Source organism: Mustela lutreola, chromosome 8 (genome assembly GCF_030435805.1).
Source record: "Mustela lutreola isolate mMusLut2 chromosome 8, mMusLut2.pri, whole genome shotgun sequence".
NCBI lineage: Eukaryota > Metazoa > Chordata > Mammalia > Carnivora > Mustelidae > Mustela > Mustela lutreola.
In genome coordinates this window covers 48905359-48916613 of record NC_081297.1, presented here as the reverse complement: position 1 = coordinate 48916613, position 11255 = coordinate 48905359, and the positions used below count along the sequence as shown (strand labels likewise).

Sequence of the window (11255 nt, the reverse complement as noted above, 5' to 3'; positions counted from 1 at the left end):
TCCTTGCAATCCATTGCTTGGGTAGGGCCTAGCCTATTAAACAGGTAGGCCATAAACGGAGGGATGAAAGGGGTGGGTGGGTGGAGGGAAGGAGGAATTAATCTATTTGGAGGAACAAGCAGGACAGACTACAAAGGCCTACAACGCGGAGGCCAGCTCTGCCTGAGCCTCTCTCTGGAATCCATCGCCACACGGTAATTGAGCCATGAGGAATTAAGGAAGAAAGGCTTCCACAAAGAACAGACTTTATGAACTGGGAGACTCTGGCCTGGGGCACAGAAGGCACCCTCCCAGAGCCCTGGCTTTCTCTCAGAAAAGACCAAGTCACTGTGGGTACACAGCCACACTGTCTGCCTAGCCCTGGGCATCCATGACACTCAAGGGCTGAAACACTTGACCAGATGCGGAGAAGAAGAGGATGTCTCTACCCTCACTCAGCTTCCTTTGCCTCTCTAAGAGCCAAGTTCACTGGCAGGTCTGAGTTCACTGAAGTGAGAAGGAAGGGTCTTAAAACAGACCCAAGTCCTGCTGTAGGTTTCACCCTGACATAGGAATCCATGTTCCATGTCTAGGGTCATTCACGGGGAAAGTAGGCTGGGGCCCCAGTGCAACCAGACTCCATTCTCTTCTGTCTGCTCCTGCCATGCCCTCTTTGACCTTGGTTCCTGTCACACTACCCTGGGCATTAAAACCCATTCCTGGGTGACTAAGGGCAGGAAGAACCAGGTTAGTGGAACAGGACACTGCAGAAAAGAGAGTCCCCTCCTCAACTGTGATTTCCATTGCCTTTGGCATGAGAACTCGGTAAAGACAGCAGCAGTCCCCAAAGAAAGGGAGAATACAGATCAGATTTAGAAGCCGGTAAGTCTGGGCTTCCTACCAAAGTCTCCTCCATTCTGAAAATTCGGGCCATCTTCTTAGCCCTTCCCCAGACAGGCCAGCAGGTGGCCCCACCATCGGGGATTTCAAAACCAAAACTACAATAAACTTGAAACAGAAGGGTTCTCTTTTTTTTTTTTTTTTTTTCTATTTTGTTTATGCAAATAATTCATTCCCTACAACATTCCTCCCGGAATGGTCCCCTCCTTCCCCTCCACAGTCATTCCCTCCCCCTTGCCTCCCCTGCATGACCGCTCTCTCCTCAACACAGAGTGGATGAAGACGCTGCCTGGAGAGTCCAGGATCCAAAAACAGGCCTTGAGAAATGTGAGTAAGGCTGATGGGGCCCTGGGAGGGAGGGAGAAGCCAGAGGAGAGAATCCTGGGCAAGGGAGGCAACCCTGCTCCCAAATCCATTCAGGGAGATGGAAAAACCCCTCCCTCCCCACATACCTTACCTATTCCCGCAGCCACACGCTTGCACGCACAAACGCAAACCCCCCCATCCCTCCTCCTGAGGAAGAAAACTTAGACCTGCGAGGCAATGGCCATGTTCCCTTCCTCCTCCCCGCTCATGGCAGGGGAGCAACAAGATGAAGGGATCCACTGTGCCCCGGAGGGGTGTGCTCTGTGCATGACCCCATATTCCATAGGCCGTTTCTCCCAGAGGCCTTTGCTGAGCCTTTGGGAGCCCCATCAGAGAGCCATGACTGGAAACCCTCGCCCTCCATTAACTGGTCCCAAGCCAGCCCTATTCCGAGAAGAGGAGGGGAGTGGGGGGAGAGGGCAGGGAAGGAGGAGGGGAAGGGAGGTACAGGGAGGATGATGACCTCTAGACTGGACATTGCCCCAGGGGGAGGAACCACCCAATGCAGTGGTAGCTGGAGACCAGCCTCTCCTCTTCCCCACCCCCACCTAGAACATCCCTACGAGGCCTGGAATGGCCAGAGAGGAAAATGCCGAGCAGTATGCCCATCCCAACCCCCAGCCCAGTCACTGCCCAAATGGCAGGAGTGCCACACCCCACCACTGGACACCCACTTTCTTGTCGGCAGGTGGCTCTTATATCTCCTGGGGCCCGTCCTGTTCTGCTGTATGGGAGGCTCCATCCCTGTTTCACAGAAGCTCTTTGGGGAGGTGACTTCTCCTCTGTACCCCAAGCCTTACCCCAGCAACTTTGAGAAAACCACTGTGATCACAGTGCCCACAGGATTCAGGGTGAAGCTCGTCTTCTGGCAGTTTGACCTGGAACCTTCTGAAGGCTGTTTGTATGACTATGTCAAGGTAGGGGATCAGGTTGGGAGGGCAGAGGGAGAGCTGGGTGTCTCTGGAAACCGAGGATTTGTGCTCTTATCACTCCGAATAGCATTCCCCACCCACAGACACAGCCACAGCCCCAACCCCACAAGGGCTAATGGACAAGTAGAGTTCGGACAGTCTGATGACACTGCGGATAGCGCGTCCCCTGGATTTAGAGGCCCTCAGGGAGCACTGAAGGGAGAAGCACAGAGTGGGGAACGCACAGGCCCCACTTCCAGGAAATTTACTGTCTATAGGAGTCAGGAAAACCTTCCCCAATGGCTGACTTGCGGGGAGTCTTTGGAAAACTATTGTGCCTCAGTTTCCCTGTGTCCATGTAGAATGTCACCATGGCTGCCTTCCTAAACAGGAACACAGCAAAGAGAACCATGAGGGGTGTTAGCTCAAGCATAAGCCTCAGCAAGGTCATGGGAAAAGTCCCTCGCTGTGTAACAGTCAAGTGTGCCTTCCCGGCCTCAACTTTCTGTATCAGTGAAAATGAGATTCGAGATTCAGGATTGAAGTAGAGTCCACACACACATGCAGTAAATACCATCCCCCAGAGACCCTCTAGACGTTGTGACAGAATAACATGAAAACAATCTGTCTTCTAGCCCAAGGAACGGAGAAGTTTGCAGGGTTGGGTAGGGGGGGGTCTTGGTGGCAGGGATGGTGAGGGATGGGGTGGGGACAGGACATCTGCCACGTCTGAGGGGTTAAAGAACCTGTGAAGAAAGAGGTAAGGGAAGCTTGCTGGCCTATGTGGAAGCTGGAGAAGATGGCAGGATGTGAATGGTTTGCATAAGGAGAGGGGGGATAAGTGGACAGAAAATAAAGCAGACCGTTCCGGGCTCCAGGGAAAAAGGGAGGCTAAAGGCCTTTGGAGACAGCCAGGATTCCAGCGGAAGATGAGCGCAGGAGCTGGCGGAGAGACGAAAGTTCTGAAACATGCCAGGGGACAGAGAACAGGGAAGGGGCAATGTACAGGGCACAGGATAACATGCCAGGAATTAGCCACTGAAGACTCAGAGGAGCAGATGAAAGTCACCAGGGGAACAAAAAGAAAGCGAATCATGGAGGGAAAGTTTACAATAGCCAGAGCCCCATGCGTGGAGACCCGATGGCGGCCGGTCCAGCAGTGGGGGGCACCACTCACTCTTTGAGACAAAAGAAGGACTTTCACTGACCTTCCTCACAGGATGTGTCTCCTCAACCACTCTTCTTCCCACCTCTCGTCCTTTCTCCACCAGATCTCTGCTGACAAGAAAACACTGGGGAGGTTCTGTGGGCAGCTGGGTTCTCCACTGGGCAACCTCCCAGAAGGAAAAGAATTTGTGTCTCAAGGGAACAAAATGCTGCTGACCTTCCACACAGACTTCTCCAATGAGGAAAATGGCACCATTATGTTCTATAAGGGCTTCCTGGCCTACTACCAAGCTGTGGGTGAGTGTCCCCTGGGTCCCTTTTTTTCTGGCCTTCGGCACATTGTGTGGGGACTAGAAAAGGGGAATCTTGAATCTATTGAAGCAGGAAGCCCATCCTTCCTTATTCTTCCCCTCAAGAGAGCTTTTTCCAGGAGAGGCCTGCCAACCTGGGTTCTGTCACCATGGGGCAGTTCCCAGAAAGCCTTAGAGTGGCCAGAAAGTGGGGCACCTGCATGGTTCAGTCAGCAAAGCATCTGACTCTTGGTTTTACTTCAGGTCATGATCTCAGGGTCAAGCTCTGCACTGGAGCCCGCTTAAGATTCTCTCTCTCTCTCTCTCTCTCTCTCTCCCTCTACCTCTCTCCCTTCCCATGCCCTCTCCTGCCAAAAAAGAGAGAGAGCGAGGCCTGGAGTTCCAGGTGGCCAGGAGATGATTTGGTCTTGAGGCCACTGGGGATTAACCTCTCTGAGAGCAGAGCCATGACAGAAGTCCCCAAAGGCAAGAATTTAACCCTTCCTTCTGGAATGTCTTCCAGACCTCGATGAATGTGCTTCCCAGAGCAACTCGGCTGAGGAGACTCTCCAGCCCCAGTGCCAGCACCTATGTCACAACTATGTCGGTGGCTACTTCTGTTCCTGCCGCCCGGGCTACGAGCTACAGGAGGACAGGCATTCCTGCCAGGGTGAGCTTGGGGCACCGCGGGAGTGAGGCAGGGAGCAAGCAAGGGTGTGCGGGGCCGGCCAGAGAGACCCCGTGACCCCCACCTGGCTCTGTTCCCCCAGCTGAGTGCAGCAGCGAGCTGTACACAGAGCCATCGGGCTACGTGGCCAGCCTGGAGTACCCCCAGCCCTACCCCCCCGACCTGCGCTGTAACTACAGCATCCGCGTGGAGCGCGGCCTCACCCTCCACCTCAAGTTCCTGGAGCCTTTCGAAATCGATGACCACCAGCAAGTACACTGCCCCTACGACCAGCTACAGGTACAGCCATCCCGCTCCCTGAGAGCCTCCCTGCCTCCCCTCCCCCTACCCTCATCCTCACTTCCTACTAGATCCTCTGGCCAATTGCAACAGGAATGGCAGAGCTCCCTCATGGGCAGGAACGGCAAGCGGGTCCTGGGGATTCCTCTTCTCCTCCAGCGGAGAACATGCACACAAAGCAGAATTACCACCACCACCACCATCCCTGCCCAGTGGGGAAATGTCCGAGTTGAAGAGATGTCCCCCACCCCTTCCCCTTTCCCCACCAGATCTATGCCAACGGGAGGAACATTGGCGAGTTCTGTGGGAACCAAAGACCCGCTGACTTTGACAGCAACAGCAATGCAGTGGACCTGCTGTTCTTCACCGATGACTCAGGAGACAGCCGAGGCTGGAAGCTGCATTACACCACCGAAAGTAGGGTTGCCTGATGGCCATTCTCACTGGCCAGCCACGGGGCCAAATCAGGAGGGTCGAAAGGAGGACAGCGGCTCTAAAATAAACATGTGCTCTGGTCTCCCCAACAGTCATCAAGTGCCCCCAACCCCAGACCCTAGATGAGTTTACCATCATCCAGGACCTACAGCCTCAATACCAGTTCCGGGATTACTTCATTGCCACCTGCCAGCAAGGCTACCAGCTCGTGGAGGTAAGAGCCCAAGGCCGATGGGGGAGAGTGAACCCAGCCCTCCAGGAGCATTTCAGGTGGGTAGGTCCATCATCAGACTTAGGCTCAGACCCAGCTGGATTCACACGTGTTTGAGCTGGAGGACGGGTCACCTGGTCTACCTGCTCTCAAACTTGATCTCACATTGAAAACACTTCGAATTTTTTTTTAAAACCCTGATGCCTGGGTCCTCTCCAAGAGACTGATTCTGTTGGTCTACAGTGCCCCTAGGATTACTTACAGCTACCCAGGTGATTCTTTTTTTTTTTTTTTTTTTAAGATTTTATTTATTTATTTGACAGAGAGAGAGATCACAAGTAGGGAGAGCAGCAGGCAGAGAGAGAGGGGGAACCAGGCTCCCCACTGAGCAGAGAGCCGGATTTGGGGCTTGATCCCAGGACCCTGAGATCATGACCTGAGCCGAAGGCATAGGCTTAACCCACTGAGCCACCCAGGCGCCCCTACCCAGGTGATTCTGATGTGCAGCCAAGTTTATAAACTACTGGCCTAACCGAGTAACAGTCGGATGTGGGAAATGAAAGGCAAGGTGGAGTACAAAGAGTGACTCCCTCAACATCATGGTGCTTTTGTACAGAAGGGACTAGAACCACCTCTCCTACTTCATGCTCCAAGGACTTCTTCAGGCACCATGGTGTTGGTCACCTTGGGCCCACCGCCCTGTCCTCAGCTTTGCAGGCTCAGGAAGCACCATGGTTTCATTGGTTAATCTCACAAAAGCTGGTAAACTTAAAAAAAAAATTATATATATATATATTTATATTATATATATTACATATATATATATATATATATATACACACACACACACACACACACACACATAACTGGAGTGACCCAAGCTTTTTTTTTTTTTAATTTAAAACTGTGGGGTTCAGGGGCACCTGACTGTCTCAGTCTGCAGAGCCTGCGAGTCTACATCTTAGAGTCATGAGTTCGAACCCCACGTAGGGTGTGGAGCCTATGTAAAATACAGTAAAACAAAATAAAATTGTGGGCATCCACTGAACAATAGTGGAAGCAGCCAAGAGTCTAGAGAGAGGATGATCAGGTCTGACAATCAGCCCTTGCTCTGAATTTCCGCTGCATGACTCAGTGCTCCCATCTGCAATTGTGGTCTGAGAAGAACAAAGGAGCCATGTCCACGGGGGTGCTGAGGTCTGAAAGCCTGAGAGATAGCCTTGCATTTTCGGCCTCTCCAGGGTGCGAAAGGCAGGAAGGGAACCACAGGGCCTCCTTGCGCTAATGGCACCTCTGTCTCCGTCTACCTCTTTTCAAACAGGGAGACCAAGTGCTGCTCTCCTTCACAGCTGTCTGTCAGGATGATGGCACCTGGCATCGTGCCATGCCCAGGTGCAAGAGTAAGTCACAACTCAGCAAGTGTCTGCCCCTCGGGAGCCCCCACCCCACCCCCAGCCATGGAGACCTAGGCTGTGAAAGGGAGAGCCTCCTCAAAACACCCTCCCCCTCACTTGTCCCTTGAAGCCTATGGCCCACCTCGGGAACCAGTCAGCCCTCATCTCTGCAGTGTTGGTGGGCTCTACCCAGAACTGAATTTCACTCCATCTATTCCAATCCTTCACAAGCACTGCACCACCCCCTGCCAACTGACAACATTTCCCTAAAGTTCTCAGCCTGCTCCTTGGGCAGAAAACTCAAGTTCTTCCCACTGATGTTCCTGTACCGTCACTCTCAGATCTCATACGGCCCTGTGTTCTCTCCAAGTCAAGGACTGTGGGCCACCCCGAAGCCTGACTAACGGGGCTTTCAGTTATACCACCACAAAGGGGGTGAACACCTACCAGGCCCGTATCCAGTACTCCTGCCAGGAGCCGTATTACAAGATGCATACCAGAGGCGGAATCAGCGAGATTGCTCGAGGTAGGGGCCCACACAAATGGCAGCCTTTTTCTCCCTTCCGTCTTCTCAGGGCATCTGAGATTTTCCCAACATAATGCCTAGGGGATGTATATTGAGGTATCTGCCCAGGACACCGGATTCAGGAACTTGAAGTATAGGGAGTAAAGGGCCAGGAGGCATCTAGTAGGGTGAGGAAGGCGCCTGATTCAAAGAAAGTCTTAAATCTCACAGTCAGCTCCCCCTCACCACGGCCATGGCCATTACTACTGCTACACCTGCGAGCACCATCATTATCCCCACCTCCACCCACTCCCAACAGCGCCGCCACCATTACCACCCCCCACCACCCCTGCTGTCACCACCATCACCATCATCATCACTACCACAGCTGCCACAACCACACTACTGCTGTTAGTGGGACTCACCCCGACGCTCTCCCCAGAGAGCCCCCAAGCTACTTATGTTGTGATTTTTTGCCTTCAGGTTTACTAAATGACTCTCAAATGCATCTTCAAAATTTTTCTTTAAAATGAGATAAATCACATGCTTTGTCGGTTTGAAACATCCTGAAGAAAAAAAGAAAAAAAATCGTACATATAGATTATATGGTATTCTTTATGGCTTTGAAGACAGACCATCTTCAGTTTGCATCTTGGTTCTGGAACTTAGAAGTTACATGACCCTGTGCAAATTATTTAAGCTCAGTTTTTCATCCAAAAAAATGCCTGAAAGTGTCACCGAGGCACTTCAATGAGATAATGTAGATAAAGTCCTCAGCGACAAGCATGGCGCATCGTCAGCAATCAGAACAGGTAGCGGCCATTATCCCTACCATCCCACTACCAAGATGCAATCACTGATAAGATCTTCATAGCTTCATTCCAGTTCTTATGTCTATTTTCACAAACAGGAATGACATCAAACATGGAGTTAAGTATTCTGATTTTTTTCACTGAACATTAAAACAAAAATATAGTAGGGAGCCTCTCAACACTTCCCATATTCCATCCTTGCGTTATTTGAACCTTTCCGTCTGATCCTCGTCCGTGTTGGTTCCGAATCTCCCGTCTCCCCGTCCTGCTCATTCCGTGCTCGTTGGCCTCTGAGACCTGGTTTCCCTGTCTGCCACCTCCGAGCCTGATCATAGCCCCCTTCTCCCTCAGGGACCTATACCTGCACCTCGGAGGGCATTTGGAAGAATGAATGGGAAGGATCGAAGATTCCTCGGTGTTTGCCAGGTGAGTGGAAGCCCTCTGGGGCCATCCCCAGTGCCTTTTGCAGCCCTGCAGGACCTCAGGAAAAGCACGCACAGAGAATGGAGACAAAGTGAAGGGAGAGGCACTCCAGCCTGAGGTCAAAAATAGACAAAAGGAGTGAGGGGAAGAGGGAAGGAGATATTCCGGGAGAAAGGGAGAAAGGAATCCAGAGAATCAGACTGGGTCCTGACATTCCTGCTTTCTCACTGAGCAGATGGGAAGACAGGGAATTAAAAGAGCAAGAAAACCCCCAGGAAGAAATAAACAAGAACAAGAAGAGGTTGACTAGAGGCCAAAGGCAGGGATTTGTAAGAGTGGGAGGAGAAAGAGGAAAGAGCCCAGAGCCAAAAGACAGGCTATAGGGGGAACTAACTGACCACAGAAGGGAAGAAGGTGGGCCTGGCCTGACTCATCCTTGCCTTCCCCGTCTCTCTCTCCAGTGTGTGGGAAACCCGTCCACCCTGTGGAACAGAAGCAGCGCATCATTGGAGGGCAAAAAGCCAAGCTGGGCAACTTCCCCTGGCAGGCCTTCACCAACATCTACGGGCGAGGGGGTGGAGCCCTGCTGGGTGACCGCTGGATCCTCACAGCTGCCCATACCCTCTACCCCAAGGACCATGACAAGGAAGGCAATGCCACTGTGGACGTGTTCCTGGGCCACGTGGACGTGGAAGAGATCACAAAGCTAGGAAACCACCCTGTCCGCAGAGTCAGTATCCATCCTGACTACCGCCAGGACGAGTCTAACAATTTTGAGGGGGATATCGCCCTCTTGGAGCTGGAAAATAGTGTCACCCTGGGCCCCAACCTCCTCCCCATCTGCCTCCCCGACAACGAGACCTTCTATGACAGGGGCCTCATGGGCTACGTCAGTGGCTTTGGGATAATGGAGGAGAGGCTTTCCTATGACCTCAAGTTTATCCGTCTGCCCGTAGCCAAGCGGGAGTCGTGTGAGAACTGGCTCCGGAAAAATAAGAGGAAGGATGTGTTTTCTCAGAACATGTTCTGTGCTGGAGACCCGTCTCTAAAGCAGGACGCCTGTCAGGGGGATAGTGGAGGGGTCTTTGCGGTGAAGGATGAGAACAGTGATCGCTGGGTGGCCACGGGCATCGTCTCCTGGGGCATTGGCTGTAGCAGGGGCTACGGCTTCTACACCAAGTTACTCAACTATGTGGACTGGATCAAGAAGGAGATGGAGGGGGAGGGCTGAGCCCGGAATTCACTGGGTCAGAATCCAAAGAGCAGTGCATAAAAAAATCATCTGGCCCGTCGTTGATAACCACTCAGAATCCATATTAAAATCACTGATGCAGAAAGACACCGTGTGGAATAAATGCTCTTTTCTATAACCCTGTCCCTGTTCTTCACCTAAAACGACCCAAAAGTCACCTTCCTTTCCTACAAGATTGACAGAAGATATATTCCACAATCTCTACTTATCATCGTTCTCTTCCATTTTTGTACCATTGGATAATTGAAGCCCTTTCCAAATAAAATTTTATGAGACGTTCCAGTGTGCAAAATGAGTTAAAAGTAGCATTTAATCAATATAAAAATATTTAATAAGATCATATTCAAAAAACTTAGGAAGGCAGGGGCACATGGGTAGCCCAGTCAGTTAAGCATCTGATTGTTGATCTCAGCACTGGTCTTTGACCACAGGGTTGTGAGTTCAAGCCCTGCATTGGGCTCCACATTGGGTGTGGAGCCTACCTAAAAAAAAATAAAACACTTAGAAAGGAAATGAGAACAAAAAAGCTTATGCACACATTTACAATTAAGATTTTTTAAAAAGATTTTATTTATTTATTTGAGAGAGACCACGAGAGTGGGGTAAGTATCAGAGAGATCATGACCTGAGCCAAAGGCAGATGCTCAACTGACTGAGCCACCCAGGTGCCCCAATAACAATTTATTTCTAATTTTGTTTTGATTGTATGATATGAAGAAAATCCTGATTTTCCCATGAAAGTAGTTCCAAATATAACAGGTTTTTTTAAAAGCTCACTTTCCAATCTCTAAATATTTCTCTCTCTTTTTAAAGGACTTTATTTAAGTAATCGCTCCCCCAGGGTGGGGCTAGAACTCACAACCCTGAGATCAAAGAGCCACACGTTCCACTGACTGAACTAGTCAGGGGCCCCTCTAAATATTTCATAAGAGAGGCGTGGTATGAAATTTTTGTCTCTCAGTTGAAAGATTAACAATATTTTCAAATAATTTGTATTACTTAAGACACATTTAAAGGTCAGAAAAGGACCCGAAACTTGGGATAAGCATTGTAAGTGTTTATAATAGAATATTACCATGATGTTATTGCACAACTGACTCTTCTCTTCTAGACTTATTTGAACAACTTCACCTGAACTGACATACACAGGCCTGAATTTAAAAAAGACCAATGCAGGGGCACCTGGTGGCTCAGTCGGTTGACCACCAGACTCTTGGTTTCAGCTCAGGTCATAATCTCAGGGTATTGAGATTGAGTCCCAATCAAGCTTTGTGCTCAGCCCAGAGTCTGCTAGGGACTCTGTCTCTCCCTCTGCCCCTCCCCCTGCTCATGCTCTTTCTCTAAACAAACAAACAAATAAATAAATAAAATCTTTTTTAAATAATAAAAAATAGGGGTGCCTGCATGGCTCAGTGGTTTAAGCCTCTGCCTTCAGCTCAGGTCATGATCTCAGGGTACTGGGATGGAACCCCACATTGGGCTCTCTGCTCAGTGGGGAGCCTGCTTTCTCCTCTCTCTCTGCCTGCCTCTCTGCCTACTTGTGAGCTCCCTCTCTCTCTCTCTGTCAAATAAATAAATAAAATCTACTAAAAAATTAAAATTAAAAAATAAAAACAAAGAAAAAATTCAAAAGATCATGCAGA

The 11255-nt window shown here is 50.4% G+C and overlaps 1 protein-coding gene across 1 annotated transcript; it reads left to right on the top strand.

Moving 5' to 3' along the window:
* Nucleotides 1–1049: 1049 nt before the first annotated feature.
* On the top strand, nt 1050–9730 carry C1R (complement C1r). Its single transcript, XM_059184689.1, has 11 exons — nt 1050–1206; nt 1934–2162; nt 3428–3620; nt 4137–4283; nt 4384–4580; nt 4850–4997; nt 5108–5229; nt 6548–6626; nt 6991–7146; nt 8289–8363; nt 8822–9730. Coding segments are annotated over exons 1-11 (2118 nt in total). The 5' UTR covers nt 1050–1204; the 3' UTR covers nt 9592–9730.
* Nucleotides 9731–11255: the final 1525 nt, after the last annotated feature.

What these genes read in the sequence shown, in the direction of transcription:
- C1R (XM_059184689.1), top strand. An exon ending in GGCCTACTACCAAGCTGTGG is followed by an intron (nt 3,621 to 4,136) that starts GTGAGTGTCCCC and finishes AATGTCTTCCAG; the next exon opens with ACCTCGATGAATGTGCTTCC. An exon ending in GGACAGGCATTCCTGCCAGG is followed by an intron (nt 4,284 to 4,383) that starts GTGAGCTTGGGG and finishes CTGTTCCCCCAG; the next exon opens with CTGAGTGCAGCAGCGAGCTG.